The sequence below is a fragment of the Octodon degus genome, unplaced genomic scaffold (assembly GCF_000260255.1).
Source record: "Octodon degus isolate 3935 unplaced genomic scaffold, OctDeg1.0 scaffold00047, whole genome shotgun sequence".
Lineage (NCBI taxonomy): Eukaryota > Metazoa > Chordata > Mammalia > Rodentia > Octodontidae > Octodon > Octodon degus.
This window is the reverse complement of record NW_004524623.1, coordinates 14,432,901-14,446,323: the sequence shown is the minus strand read 5'-3', so window position 1 is coordinate 14,446,323 and position 13,423 is coordinate 14,432,901. Positions and strand designations below refer to the sequence as shown.

Below are 13,423 nucleotides of genomic sequence, written 5' to 3'. Positions count from 1 at the left end.
AAGGAAAGATTATTTTGTATTTATATATACAAAATAGGATAAATTTACAGCTACTTTCGCTTAATTCAATGAGAAGAAAGAGGTGTACTAACAGTGTTTGGACAGAATATCTTGTCTGCTTCTTGTACTATGGATAACCACTAAGAAGATAACAATGTACAGTGTATTGATTATCAAAACTGTCCTATTCATCAGCTGTCATTCATATTTATTTCTCAATAAAATAAAAGACAAAAAAAAAACTGAGCTAATGGGCAGGCCCCCTGAATATGGTGAAAGATTTATTTATTTGATTTTTTTTTTTTTTTTTTTGCAGCAGCAGTGGCAATTGAACTCAGGACCTTGCACTTGCCAGGCAGGCTCTTATTCTACTGAGCTATCCCCCCCCCATCCCCATCCCCCTGCCCCCAACACATTACTTTTTATTTTCATGAAAGAAAACCCGATTTTTCTCTTGGTTTCATAATAAATTAATCTAGCTTTATTCAAGTATGAAAAATACCCCTTTGGGGGGCCAGGGAGATGGCTCAGTAGAATAAGCACTTGCCTGGCAAGCACAAGGGCCTGAGTTCAATCCCCAGTTCCACCAAAAAATAAAAGAAAAATACCCCTTCAAAATACATACATCTTACAAGTTATATAACATTTCCTGAATTAAAAATGACATCAGTTCATCAGAAAAGACTAACTCAGTACAGTAGTATTAAGCAGAATAATTATCATGTGGAATGTACTACACACGGTAAGATCAAGAACACATACATGAGATATTTGACATATACAAGCTCTAAGACAAAGGGATTTTAAGCAGTTTTTATATTTGTGAAAATATCTGTGACGAAGACCAACATTATGAATTTATAACGCTCCTTATACATTACACATAAAGCCCTTGATGATATATTTACTAGTACTTATAGTTTCCAGGTATAAAGGATGCCTACCTTATTATTTCCTGAAATTCTTTCTGTTTCATTTTCAATTTCTTGTCGAATTTCATCAAAATCTGTGTAGAGCTAAAAATTATTGAAATATAAAGCACAATATTCAAATAAGATCAAAGTCTTAGGGCAGAGGCAAGTATGGCAGATCTCAAGGGTGCTTACAGATCTCCTGCAGAGAAAGGCCAGGCACACTAATGCGCCTACCATTCTGAGCCAGAAGACTCAGTTTTTATGAGCTCTGTTTTGAAGCTGCCTGACCTCACCATAGTTAAGTCGCTGTTACAAAGAATCAAGTTCAAAGTTTATTTACCAAATAAGTTACTGCAGTCAGAAATGCTACTAAGAAAGGAACTATTTTACAAGGAATAGTGGCCTTAATGTCACAACAAATTAACAATGAAAATTACTACTTGTACAAACTTCTCATCATGTTATTTCTGCATTATATTCTTGTGTGATTACCTTATTTTTGGTGTGAAGAAATTTACCCCATTCTTCTGCTTCTACCCCTAGAAAAAGAAAAACTAATTTATGGAAATTACTTTTATGGTTAAGTTAGGAACTCAAAAAAGTAACACAATAAAACATTATTTGTTCCTATTTTGTGATTAACTAAAAATTAACAAGTGTTTTAAGATATGCTAAATTATAATTTTACATTATAAAAATGGAATTTTGTATTTTGAAAATATGACTCACTTCTAGAAGAGCTGCACAAAAGGCTTCCCAAACTTGAAATCTACATTTTACAAATAAAATCGTTTCACACCTATTTTTTCTCTGAGTATACTGTAGTAAGTGACACATTCTTTAAACATTTATACACTAAAGAAGGTTACCTGATGCATTATATTAAGGCTAAGGAAAAAAATTAAGAATCCCATTGGGTAATGCAGAAAGCATACATAATAGATATAGTAAAAATTTGTAATATGTGAATCAAACAGGTAATATATCAGATATTTGTTAAATCTGTTTTCTTACTGTTTTCCATGCAGTCCCAATTTGTCATTCCTTTACAGAACTCTCAGTAGTGCGAGGCTAGCTGTTTTTGTAATATATACATCTTAATTTGCCCCAAAGGCTAAGACTTTTCCCACAGATTTGAAGACAGGAAAGAAATGAGATAAAGGAAGAAAATAACCCCAACACAAAACTCTGTATGTATCACATGGGGTTGTGCCTCTCCTTACGTTTCTACACACAGGCCATTTCCTCCTTGCAATTGCTAAAAAAAAAAAAGGAAAATATATTCACTGTGCACTGTGTAGAGACATCTAAAATTGGAAAGCAAGTTTTTCCCCAGAGATATTGGAAATGTTTAATTGTAAAGGTAATGTAACTTTACCTTTCCTGAGCACAGCTATTCTGCTTTTGTAAAACCAAAAAAAAAATTAAGTATCTTAATGATTGAGTACACTGATAATGTCTATCAGCCACCTTAAAAGTGACTACAACTTTCATACAAATATTTACCAAGGAAAAGATGGACAATGTCTTGGATAGAATGAGAGTAAATGACACTGGATCCTTTTTCCAAGGAAAATGCTCACCTACTGGCAGCTTAGTACCTTCGTCCAAGAAGTCTCATTGGAGGACTGCAGTAATCTAGGTGAATAGAACTCAAAAAGGCAAGTACTACGTACCGAAGGGTGTTTTCAATTTACCTAATCATAAAGAAGAGGCCTAGCTTCACAAGCACATTTTTAAAAAACAAAAACAAAATAAATTACATTCACCACCAAAAAAGCCTGCATGTTGATGCAATGCCAGAAGGGTGACAAGGACCACTCAAACCTGCAACCAAGGTGGAGAGGCAAACAAAAACGGAAGGAAAAATGCACACAGCCTGTACAAGTATAGAAGCACACATGCAGGCATAATAGAAAAAAGGGCCAAAACAAATGGATGAAGGAAACCTTTGGAAAGGTGTCTTGAGTTTTTCCATGTAGCAGGGTCTGTAGTTAAAGAGAAACAGCATAGAATGATAAGTTTAGTGCTTATCCCTAAGATCAAAACCTTTGAAAAATCAAATTAAAAAGATGTATGTTTTTAAGTAATGTAAGCAAAACATACTGTGTGCCCTAATTTTTAATATTTTTAGTTTTTTTCACTGTAATTACCTTACCATTATTTCTAATTCTAAATGGATTAAAATTAATCTATTTAAAGATGTGCCTGAAATACATGATAGGCTACTGTGGGAAAAGATAAATTATCTGATAAAAAAGATACAAAAAACATACAAAATATACTAACCACAAAAAAAATACTAAACACATCTTTAAAAACCTTGAAAAAATAAGTATATGCAAGTGTTTACCCTACCAGCCAAAACTTGAACTTTATATTTTCTTCGAAATACATGTTGAGTTTAACAGAACAGCACAGAAAGTTAAACGCTCACTCTCACGGAGTCAGTCCACAAGGTGCCCACTACTTGGGCCACAGCTCTCATTCTACCTTTTCTCCTTTGAGGGGCAATTAATGGCTTTTACAAATGGGTAACTCAGCTAAGTGGTAATAAAGATTCAAACTACACCAAGATTCTTGAATATTACTGTAAAAAGCACATATTTGTAGTTTTAAAAGAAAACAAACTTTTGCTTCAGTTCAAAAGCTTTCCTTCCCCAAATGAACCCAAAATTTTTCAAGTTTCCACTGACACTGCATGGAGGTACAACACAAAGCACAATTCTGACCTTTACTCAGTTATGGTACTTTAGGGTTTTGTCTAGAAAGAACTCTATCTAAAGCTTGATTTATTGCTTACCAAGATACAACAAGTGATTGTGGAATTCAAAGTAAACCACCTCACTCTAAAATATAGTTTAATTTTGTTTTCAGCTAGAATGCATCAGAAAAGTCTTCCACACAGGTAGAAGTAGGGGGCAAGCTGAGATACCCTAAATCTTCATACCAATACCTCAATGATCACACAGTTGGCAGAATGAAGGCTCTCTAGCAAGTAAATTTTCTTGATAATTAAACTAAACAAAACAGAAAAGGGGGCTATAAATGAAGGACCATTTTGTAGTGAAATACAAAATATTTGGGATAGATATATAGCTACTTTCTCTTAGTTCAATAAGAAAGATTTGTACTAATAGTGTTTAGACAAGATATCATGTCTGCATCTTGTACTATGAATAACTACTACGAAGACAACAATATACAATGTTTAAATTATTGTAATTGTCCTACTAACCAGTTTTGAAACTATCTCATTGCTATTTCTTTCTCAATAAAATTAACTAAAAATTAAAAAAAATAAACTATACAAACTAAACCCTAACATTTTTTATCTCAACCAGTTTAGTCCTACTGTTATCTTAGGAAACGCTGCTCTTAACTTCAGCCTTTGTTACCTGACAATGTCCACAGAGGCTGTATAAATCCCTGTACAAAATGGTAAGGGAGTGACTTTTTGGTTTTCTTCTGCTTATATTTTCCTTGCACTGTCTCTCACTGTCAAGTTGTCTGGTAGTTCACACTCTAACTGACCTATATGTTAATCTACTTTGTAGCTTCTAGTTTTTTCTGAGTTGAAATAATTTTATGATGAGCTGTAAGTGCTTATCCCAAAGAACCAAAGGCTATGACAAGACGCTAAAGAACTATTTTAGAGCATGCTGGGCATGATGGTGCATGCCTATAATCCCAGCACTTGGGAGGCTGAGGTGAGAGGACTACTGCAAATTTCAGGCCATAATGGCTACAAAGTGGGCTCAAGGCCACCTGAACTGCAGAGTGAGACCCTGTCTTAGAAAGACAAAAAAAAAAAAAAACCTAGAATAAAACATGAAAGCTAGTATGCAAATATATGAAATTTATTTTGTGTAGTGGTAGCTGAGTTGTCATTTTAAGTGTGTGGGGGATATATACACACATAAAAACAAAATAAGCACTAAGCTTGGGGAAAATATATACACAGGAAAAGATAGGCAGACTCATTACACATCACGAACAGGAGACATCAACGAAACACAACACACATACACAAGCCAAGATACCAAGGCACTGACTGGCAAATCTATGACAGAAATGTATACCTTTTCCTAATAAGCAAAGCTTTATGTAAGGCAACACTACCCAACATCTGCAAAGAGTTTCTCAGAAACAGAACTGCATCTATTATTCAAAGTCACTGAAGAAAATTAAAAAGTTAAAAAGATCTAATGTAATACAATTTGTTGTTTGGTAAATTTGATGAAATCAGTAGGGGTGAAATTAAAAATGTGCTATTCTATGTATCTGAGACTGAACCAATAGCCAACAATGACTAAATTCAGGGTTTAGAATTTCAGTAATAAAGATATACAACAGAAATGGAAAATGATTAACAATATACTAAGATCACTAATGTAACTAAGACTCCTTAGTTACATATACATCTGTGACTATCCAAAAATATTTCGTTAACAACTTCCTTAACTTGTTTCACTGATTATGTTATACAGCCACAGTAGGTGCACATGAGTTTTGTTCCTCATTCTAAAATAAGAATGAGTCACCATCAACTGTCCCTATGATTAAAAAATCAGATACGGGAATTAAAATGGTATCATTTGTCAATGCTGTCATCCTGTCTTAAATCTGAACATAAGATATGCGATGAAATTGCACTGAAAGTATCCTTCCAGAATGGAAACAGACATGGTACTGCACTGCAAAGCTGTTTTATACATTCCAAGCCAAACTCCAAACTAAACAGAAACTTAAATATATTACTTTCAATAAACACTTCAAATTTAGTTAAATGTAACTAACACTGGATACACATTTATTAAGAAACTTAAAAGCTACTAGACATAGACAACATTTCTTTAAATATTTTTAACTTAATCTTCTTTAAAAAAAAAAAAAAAAAACAAACTTCACTGCATGGAACAATGCATATTTCCTAATTTTCCGACTCCACACTTAACATTCAAATAATCCACTACTGAAATAACTTCAGTTTAGCTGGCGAGTAACCTTGACAAGGTGGAGGAAAGGCTCTTTCAGGGTGAAAACAGAATGTGCTACAGAGGTAAACTAAGTTGAGGAAAAGACTTGCTATTTCTCTTAGACTGAGGGACAGAGGAATAGTGGGTACAGGAAACCAGAAAGGGGAGGCAAGGTAACAATGCTCAGCTAAGAACCAGAAACCTTTCAACTAGAATGCAGATGACTTAAAATTTCTAAATCAAGGGGCTAAGGAGCTAAGGCTTAGTTGTGAGAGCTCAAAGTCAGCCCAAACTAGCCAGCAAGACCTTGTCTCAAAAACACTAAGAAGTAAAAAGCCAAAACCACTGAGGTTAAAATTGGGAAACTAGAAGAGGGGGACTTTAACTCATTCCAAATCATGCAATTTTTTTTTTTCTTTAAAATAATTAGTGGGCTGGCGGGATAGCTCAGGGGTCTAAGCACCTGCCTGGCAAGCACAAGGACCCAAGTTCAATCCCTGGTACCACATGCAATGCCAGCACCCAAAACCCCGGGTATGCCGTGTCAGCCACCAAATCCAGGCATGGTGGTACACACCTGTAATCCCAGCACTGGGGAGGCTGAAATAGGAGGATCACTACAAGTCCTCACCGTGTAGCGAGACCCTGTACCAAATAAATAAGTAAATAAATAATTTTAAAAATAAAAATAAATAATTAGCAATGCTAGGCATATTGGTGCACGCCTGCAGTCCCAGCACTCAGGAGGCCAAGGAGGAACACCTTTGAGGCCAGCCTGGTCTACATGGTGAGACCCTCTCAAAACATAGGATTAAAAATATAAAATAGTTGGTAACTAGAAGTGTCTCAATGGACCCTCCACTAAACAGCATTAAGAGCAGTTTATTATGCTGAATTATTCAAAAGGACTATTCTTAATCATTTCACTCATGGCCTTTCAAAACAACACAAATTACTTTTTCACTTTAAAAAAGATGTATACCACTCTTCACAGGCTTTGCTTTTGCTACTGCCACTAATTGTAACTATCCAATCAACAACAACATCTTGTTTTAAACTAGACCAAACATTTTAGAACAGTGTTTTTAAAGACGCTTATGCCCACTCCTGAAACTTACCATTTTCTTCTCCCGTTGTTTTTCGTTTGTCTTCTGGTGAAACGTGGACCAGCTGCAGGATGAGAGGCCTCCGGGTGACAATGCCAGTGCCTCTGGGAAGCAGGTCCCGCCCCACCAGGCTTTCCAGTACTGAGCTCTTCCCACTGCTCTGAAACAGAATATATGAGAGCAAAGTGAGTTCCTTAACACGGTTTTCCTGCATCAACAGACTGTAACCACAAAGCACCATACAAACAAATTACTATTATTAAAAAATTAGTAGACTTTTAAAATGAAATTTAGTTATATTTACTATTATGATATCTTTTTTTTTTTTTTTTTTGGCGGAACCAGGGATTGAACTCAGACACTTGGGCTTGCCAGGCAAGCACTTATTCTACTGAGCCATCTCCCCGGCCCCTATTATGATATCTTTAAAAAAATAAAATAAAATAAAACCAAAACACAGTAGCAAAAAAGGCCTACTCCAACTAACCACTAAGAAGAATATATGCAGTGTATTATTTGTTGAAACTGTACTTTTGATTTGATTTGAAACTGTCTCATTGCTATATGTTTATCAATAAAACTTTTGAAAGAAAAAAAAAAAAAAAAAAGGCCTACTCTCCCAACCTTTTAAAATACTTTCCCAACTAGGTTTCAAAACCTACATGATACTGGTATATATAAAATCAAACCTGTAATAAGTAGCTATTTTTAAAGCCATTTTACTTTAAGTGGGAGCAGTCTTACATATATTTTTCTCTAACTTGCTTTTTTTAAATGTAATGATAAAGGATATTATTCTTCATGAATATACTAGCAAACAGCTAAACAGTAGTATTCTACTGTAAATTCAAACCTCTTGGGCATTTAAATGCTCTTTTCAATATTAAAAATGCTGCAGTGCACACGCTTGTGCACATAACCTTACTTATGGCCTCGTCAGATGACAGTGCACAGACTAGAAGCAAACACAGATGCCACCACGCTGCACAAAGGATGGCAGTAAGCTACAGCTCTAACGGTCTGCTAGGAGTTTGGTCAGGGCACTACAGTGCCATCAACACTGGCTATTATCACTTCTTTAATCTCTGCTGCTTTCATACACACTGATAGCTCCTTTAAATGTGCATTTCTGTTAGGCATGGTAATCCATGCCTTTAATCCCAGGACTCAGGAGTTCAAGGCCAGCCTGAGCTACATAGTGAGTTCAAGGGCAGCCTACACTATACAGCGAGATCCTGTCTTAAAACACAAAACAAGGCTGGGGATGTAGCTCAGCAGCACAAGTACCTGCTCAGCAAGTGTAAGGTTCCTAGTTCAATTCCTGGTAAATACACACACACACACACACACACACACACACACACACCCCAAACACTCTATTCCTTTATTACTGAGGTTAAGCATTCTTTTAAAAAAGGTTTTCTGTATTTCTTCATTTATAATTTACTTGTTCAAATGCTGTTTCATGTTTTCTAGCCTATAATAAAGCTATGTATCCATAATGTACTATTTTTTGTTTTGACTATCTCTTTCAATTATTTACTTTGAAATTTTAATTTACCTTATTATTTTACTTTTTTGGGTTTTTTTTTTTTTTGAGACATAGTCCTATTATGCCACAAACTGTGGCAATCCTCCTGTCTCAGCCTCCTGAGTGCTGGGATTACAGAAGTGTGCCCCACTTGCAGCTACTTTTGAAAATTTGAACGCTACCAAAAAGATGCATGATTAGCTGACAGTGAATACTAATATACCTTAACATAGATTCACCAGTAATGTTTTGACACATTTCTTTTATGTTTCTACTTATACATCTAGATATATTTTTGTTTTGCTAACCCATGGTGAGAGTTATCAACAGATATCATGACGTTTCACATCTAAATACTGTGGCACTATCTCCTAAGAACAAGGGCATTCTTCTGTATAACTACAATATAATGATCACACTCAGGAAATTTTAAATAGGTAACAATACTAATATTTAATACACAGTAAACAAAAAAATAGCATAAAGCTTCATTATACCTTTTAAATGTGCATAGAATCTAGTAATCATTTTAAATATTTCTAAAGATACCATTTTTCTAAATTTTATAATATAGTACACTTCTCTATGCAATACATATTTCCTGCACTCTTACTTTATAATCATCAAAACTAGGATATCCTATAATATTTTCTATAAATGCGAAAATCTTAATTTCATTGGTTCAATCAGAAACATGAACCAATCGGGCCCACACAAATTAAGCTAACTTTAAAAGGGTTCCCTGACAGAATCACTGTTCAAAAAACTGGAGGTGAAGCTCAGGACACTAATAAGGATAGCACTGTAACCTGGGGGAGACAGACAGACAGACAGAGAGACAGAGAGACAGAGAGACAGACAGACAGACAGACACAGACACAGACACAGACACAGACACAGACACAGACACAGACACAGACAAACAGAGACAGAAACAGAGAGATACCACACCGAGACAGAACACACACACAGAGAGACAGAGACAGAGAGACAGAGACAAAGAGACAGAGAGAGAGAGAGACAGACAGACAGACAGACAGACAGACAGACAGAGAGAAGCTCTATCACCTAGGCCCCTACGTAAGGGACCACAGCTTCCAGAACAGTGCACAGGCAGCCCCAGGCTCCTGCACACAGGAAGGAGGAGGTGGGGAAGTCCCTGGGGGCGCTCCTCATATCCAAATCTAACTGGAGGCCAGAGAACTTGGGGCCCACTCAGAAGGCTGATCGGATCTGGAGAGACAAACAGAAGTTTCGGTACTCCTAAGCTTTGTTTCCAAGTTTATTACGTCTCACTCAGTAAAATGTGGGGATCTTCCATCACTTAATTACTGTTCTCTACAATAATTTAAACATGAAAATTTCCTGGTTTTTTGACACATGATATGATAAAACCGATCTATTAAAAAAAATCTTATTTTTTATTTTCAAATGGGTGAGCATAACTGCTAATAATATTCTTAGAATTTGTTAGCTTTTCTTATTCACCATTTTGTCATATGCTCTTTTTCTGACCAGGATTTCCAACTGACTGGTAGTTGATTTTATTGGTCAACTGTCTTTTATTGATTTTCCTTTTTAATTGCTTTTATACTGTTAATTTTTATTTATTTATTTATTTTTTGGCGGAACTGGGGATTGAACTCAGACCCTTGCACTTGCCAGGCAAGCACTTATTCTACTGAGCTATCTCCCCAGCCCCTATACTGTTAATTTCTTAATACTGTTTCACCCTTCCCCAGAAAAAAGCTTATCTATTCTTTAAAACAAAGCAAAACAAGGGGACAGCTGAGATAGCTCAGCAGACTAAGCACTTGCTTAGGCAAGTGCAGGGACGAAGGTTCAATCCCTGGCATCACAGGCCATGCCGGCCCGGCCCCCAGGTGCAGAGAGGTGGCCACTGAGTCCATGGGTGGTGGTGCGCGCCTGCAATCCAACACTGGGGAGGCTGAAAACAGGAGGATCCCTGCCAGTCCAAGCGGTACATTGAGACCCTGTACAATATAATTTATACATACGTACATAAATATAAAATAAAAAAGCAAAACTCCTTAAATTGAATGCTTAGCTTATCTCTCTATCTCAGTTACTTTTGCACACCCCCATACAAAAACTCCCAAATCATTCCTTTCTTCCATACCAAGAATTGCAGTTCTCAATTATAAAGTTTGTGATTAAGAATATTTATTTATTGTACTTATTTCATATAACACAGATTCTTAATTTTTAAAAAAAAATCTTTTTGAGGTAGTCGCTATGCAGTTCAGGCTGGCTATGAACTCACTCTGTAGTCAGGCTGGCCTTGAACTCACAGCAATCCTCCTGCCTCAGTCTCCGGGTGGCATCTGCCACCGTGCCCAGCAACACAGGCTCTTGAAATAACAGTGCTACCACCACCAAGATGGTTGCTGAACATAGTTGAGGTTTTGAGCCTGATCCCTCCATTCTCCTTTTTACAGACCATACTTCCTCCTTTTCAACGTTTTTTTCTTGTTTAATTTATGCATGATGCAAACCACCAGCCATGTTTTCTTTTCTTTCTTTTTCTGTTTTTTATGTTCTGCAGTGCTGGACAGCCTTGTGCATATGCAGGGAACACCCCACCACTGAGCTACATCCCCAGCCTTCACAAGTGCCTTAGTAATGCAGCACTAGCTATTCTGAGTCTCTAAAACTTGTTCTCTCGTTGATGCTTGGAGAAGGTCTAACGCAAAGGATATTCTTCAATTCCTACAATATTGCTAAGTGTCACTATTCTTATATGCAAAAATTAGTTTGGTTACATAAAACTATTGCTCAATACGTAACTGTTAAACACTGAGAAAATAATCTGATATTCTTTCACTTGCAAGGGGCACTGTCACCAGCCTGAATGTCTGAAAGACTTATTATTTCTTGAAAGCCTAATCATTCTCCTAATAATTCAGATCGGTCTTCTGTGTCCTCGGTTACTGCTGTGCTCTTTTGAAACAGTTCTAAGTCTGTTTTTAATTCACTAAGACTGGTTAAACTATAAATTTACTATCTGTCCTGCTCCTTTGCTATGGTTTTCTTCTTTAAGAACTCTTAGCTGTATCAGCTCTTCCTTGCCTGTTTCCAACATGCCAATTTCTAAAAACAACTCACTTTTTCAGTTCTACTGACTTATTTTTATTTTAAATATCTGTCTCCTTTCCTCTCCCCCTCCCTCTCTCTCGACCTCCTCACAAGGACAAGATCCATCCCACTATTTCCTATTACTATCTTTCATATTGCTCTTTATATATATATAGGGTTTCTCCATGAAAGAAACCATGTAATATTTAAGCTTATGTGTTTACTTAACAGTAGTATTAATAAGCTTAGTATTTTACTGAACATTATGATCTCAAGGTGCATCCATTTTCCTATAAATGAATCAAGTTTATACTTCTCTACCACAGAGTAGTATTCCACTATCTACAAATACCACATTTTCTTTATCCATTCACCTGCGCGTGGACATATAGGTTGCCCCTAAGATTTAACTATGGCAAATTGTGCTGCTATAAGGTCCAGCCCGATAGCTTAGTGGACTAAAGCACCTGCTTAGGCAGGGCACAGCAGCTGAGGTTTGATCCCCGGCGTGCAGTGCCAGCCCCATGCGTGGGGAGCGCTGAGACGGTGATTGAGACTGGGCGTGGTGGCGCGCACCTGTAATCCCAGCACTTGGGGAGCCTGAAAACAGGAGAATCACTATGAGTCCAGTCTATGTAGTAACACCCTATAGACCTTGTCCTAAATACAGAAAAAGAAAAAAAAAATTGTGCTGTTAAAAACATCAGTATGCATTTATCACTGTAAAATGATTCCTTTAACTCCTTCAGAAAGATACCAGGAGGGGAACAGGATGGGTTGAATGGAAGTTCTAGTTTCCTTAGGTATCTCCACACTGACTATACGGTTGTTCTAGCTTACACGCTCACCATCCATCATTGCTCCCCTACTTCACCAGTATTTGTTGTTACCTGATTTCTTGATGACTGCCCTTCTTTCTGGAATAACATGGAATCTCAGTATTGTTTTAATTTGCACTTAATTTGCATTTCCCTAATGGCCACAGATACTGAACATTTTTGCAAGTATTTATCGGCCATTTGTGTTTCTCCTTTCAGAGTAATATCTGTTCATTTCAGTTGATTCTTTTTTTCCCCTGATGCAGGTCTTTAAAGTTAGAGGAGGTCTATTTTTTTTTTTTAATTCTTTACATGTTCTAGATATTAGTTCTCTGCAAGGAGTATCTGGCAAATTATTTCCTAATCTGTGGGTTGTCTCTAATCTGTTGGTCATTTCCTTTGTTGTGCAGAAGCTTTTTAATTCAATATGACCCCATTTGATGGCTGTGGGTATTTTTTGCATGACTACACTTCAGTTCTGGAAGTCCCTGTCTATATTTGTATGTCTCCTGGAGTTTTATCTATTTTATTGCTCAACAGATGAAGTGTTTCTGTTTTAACATTTAGATCTTTGATCTATTTTCATTTTAGTTTACTACTTGGTAAGAGATATGGGCCTACATTCAGTCTCTCGCATGCGGACAGCCAGTTTTCCCAGCAACATCTGTTAAAGCAGTTATTTTTCCTGTAGCATAAATTCTAACCCCTTTGTCAAAGATCAGGCTGTGAAAATGCTGAAGTTGTTTCTGCGTGCTCTACTTGGTCCTACTGATCCATGTCTCTTTATTTTCCAGTACTACATTGCTTTTATTAGTTATCTGTGTAGTATAGCTTGAAGTCCAGGATTATGATACCTCCTGCCTCGTTACTGTTGCCCAGACTGCTTTTGCTATTATGAGTCTCTTGTGGTTCCATATGCATTTTAGGACTACTTTCTCTAGGACAGCATTAGTAATGCTATCGGTATTTTGACTCAGAT

The 13,423-nt window shown here is 36.5% G+C and overlaps 1 protein-coding gene across 7 annotated transcripts in view; it reads right to left on the bottom strand.

Annotated features, from left to right (window-relative positions):
• Positions 1-13,423, bottom strand: part of Dnm1l (dynamin 1 like) — a 67,219-nt gene that overhangs the window by 30,849 nt on the left and 22,947 nt on the right. For 3 of the 7 annotated variants that reach the window (XM_004632185.3, XM_004632182.3, XM_004632190.3), the window contains exons 2-5: positions 7,012-7,159; positions 2,864-2,902; positions 1,407-1,453; positions 945-1,016 (exon numbers count right to left, since the gene is read on the bottom strand). In XM_004632185.3, coding sequence (XP_004632242.1) covers positions 945-1,016; positions 1,407-1,453; positions 2,864-2,902; positions 7,012-7,159 — 306 coding nt within the window. Of the gene's footprint in view, positions 1-944; positions 1,017-1,406; positions 1,469-2,863; positions 2,903-7,011; positions 7,160-13,423 lie in introns of all 7 variants that reach the window. The other 4 variants (XM_004632188.3, XM_004632183.3, XM_004632184.3 and 1 more) reach the window with 2 other exon arrangements.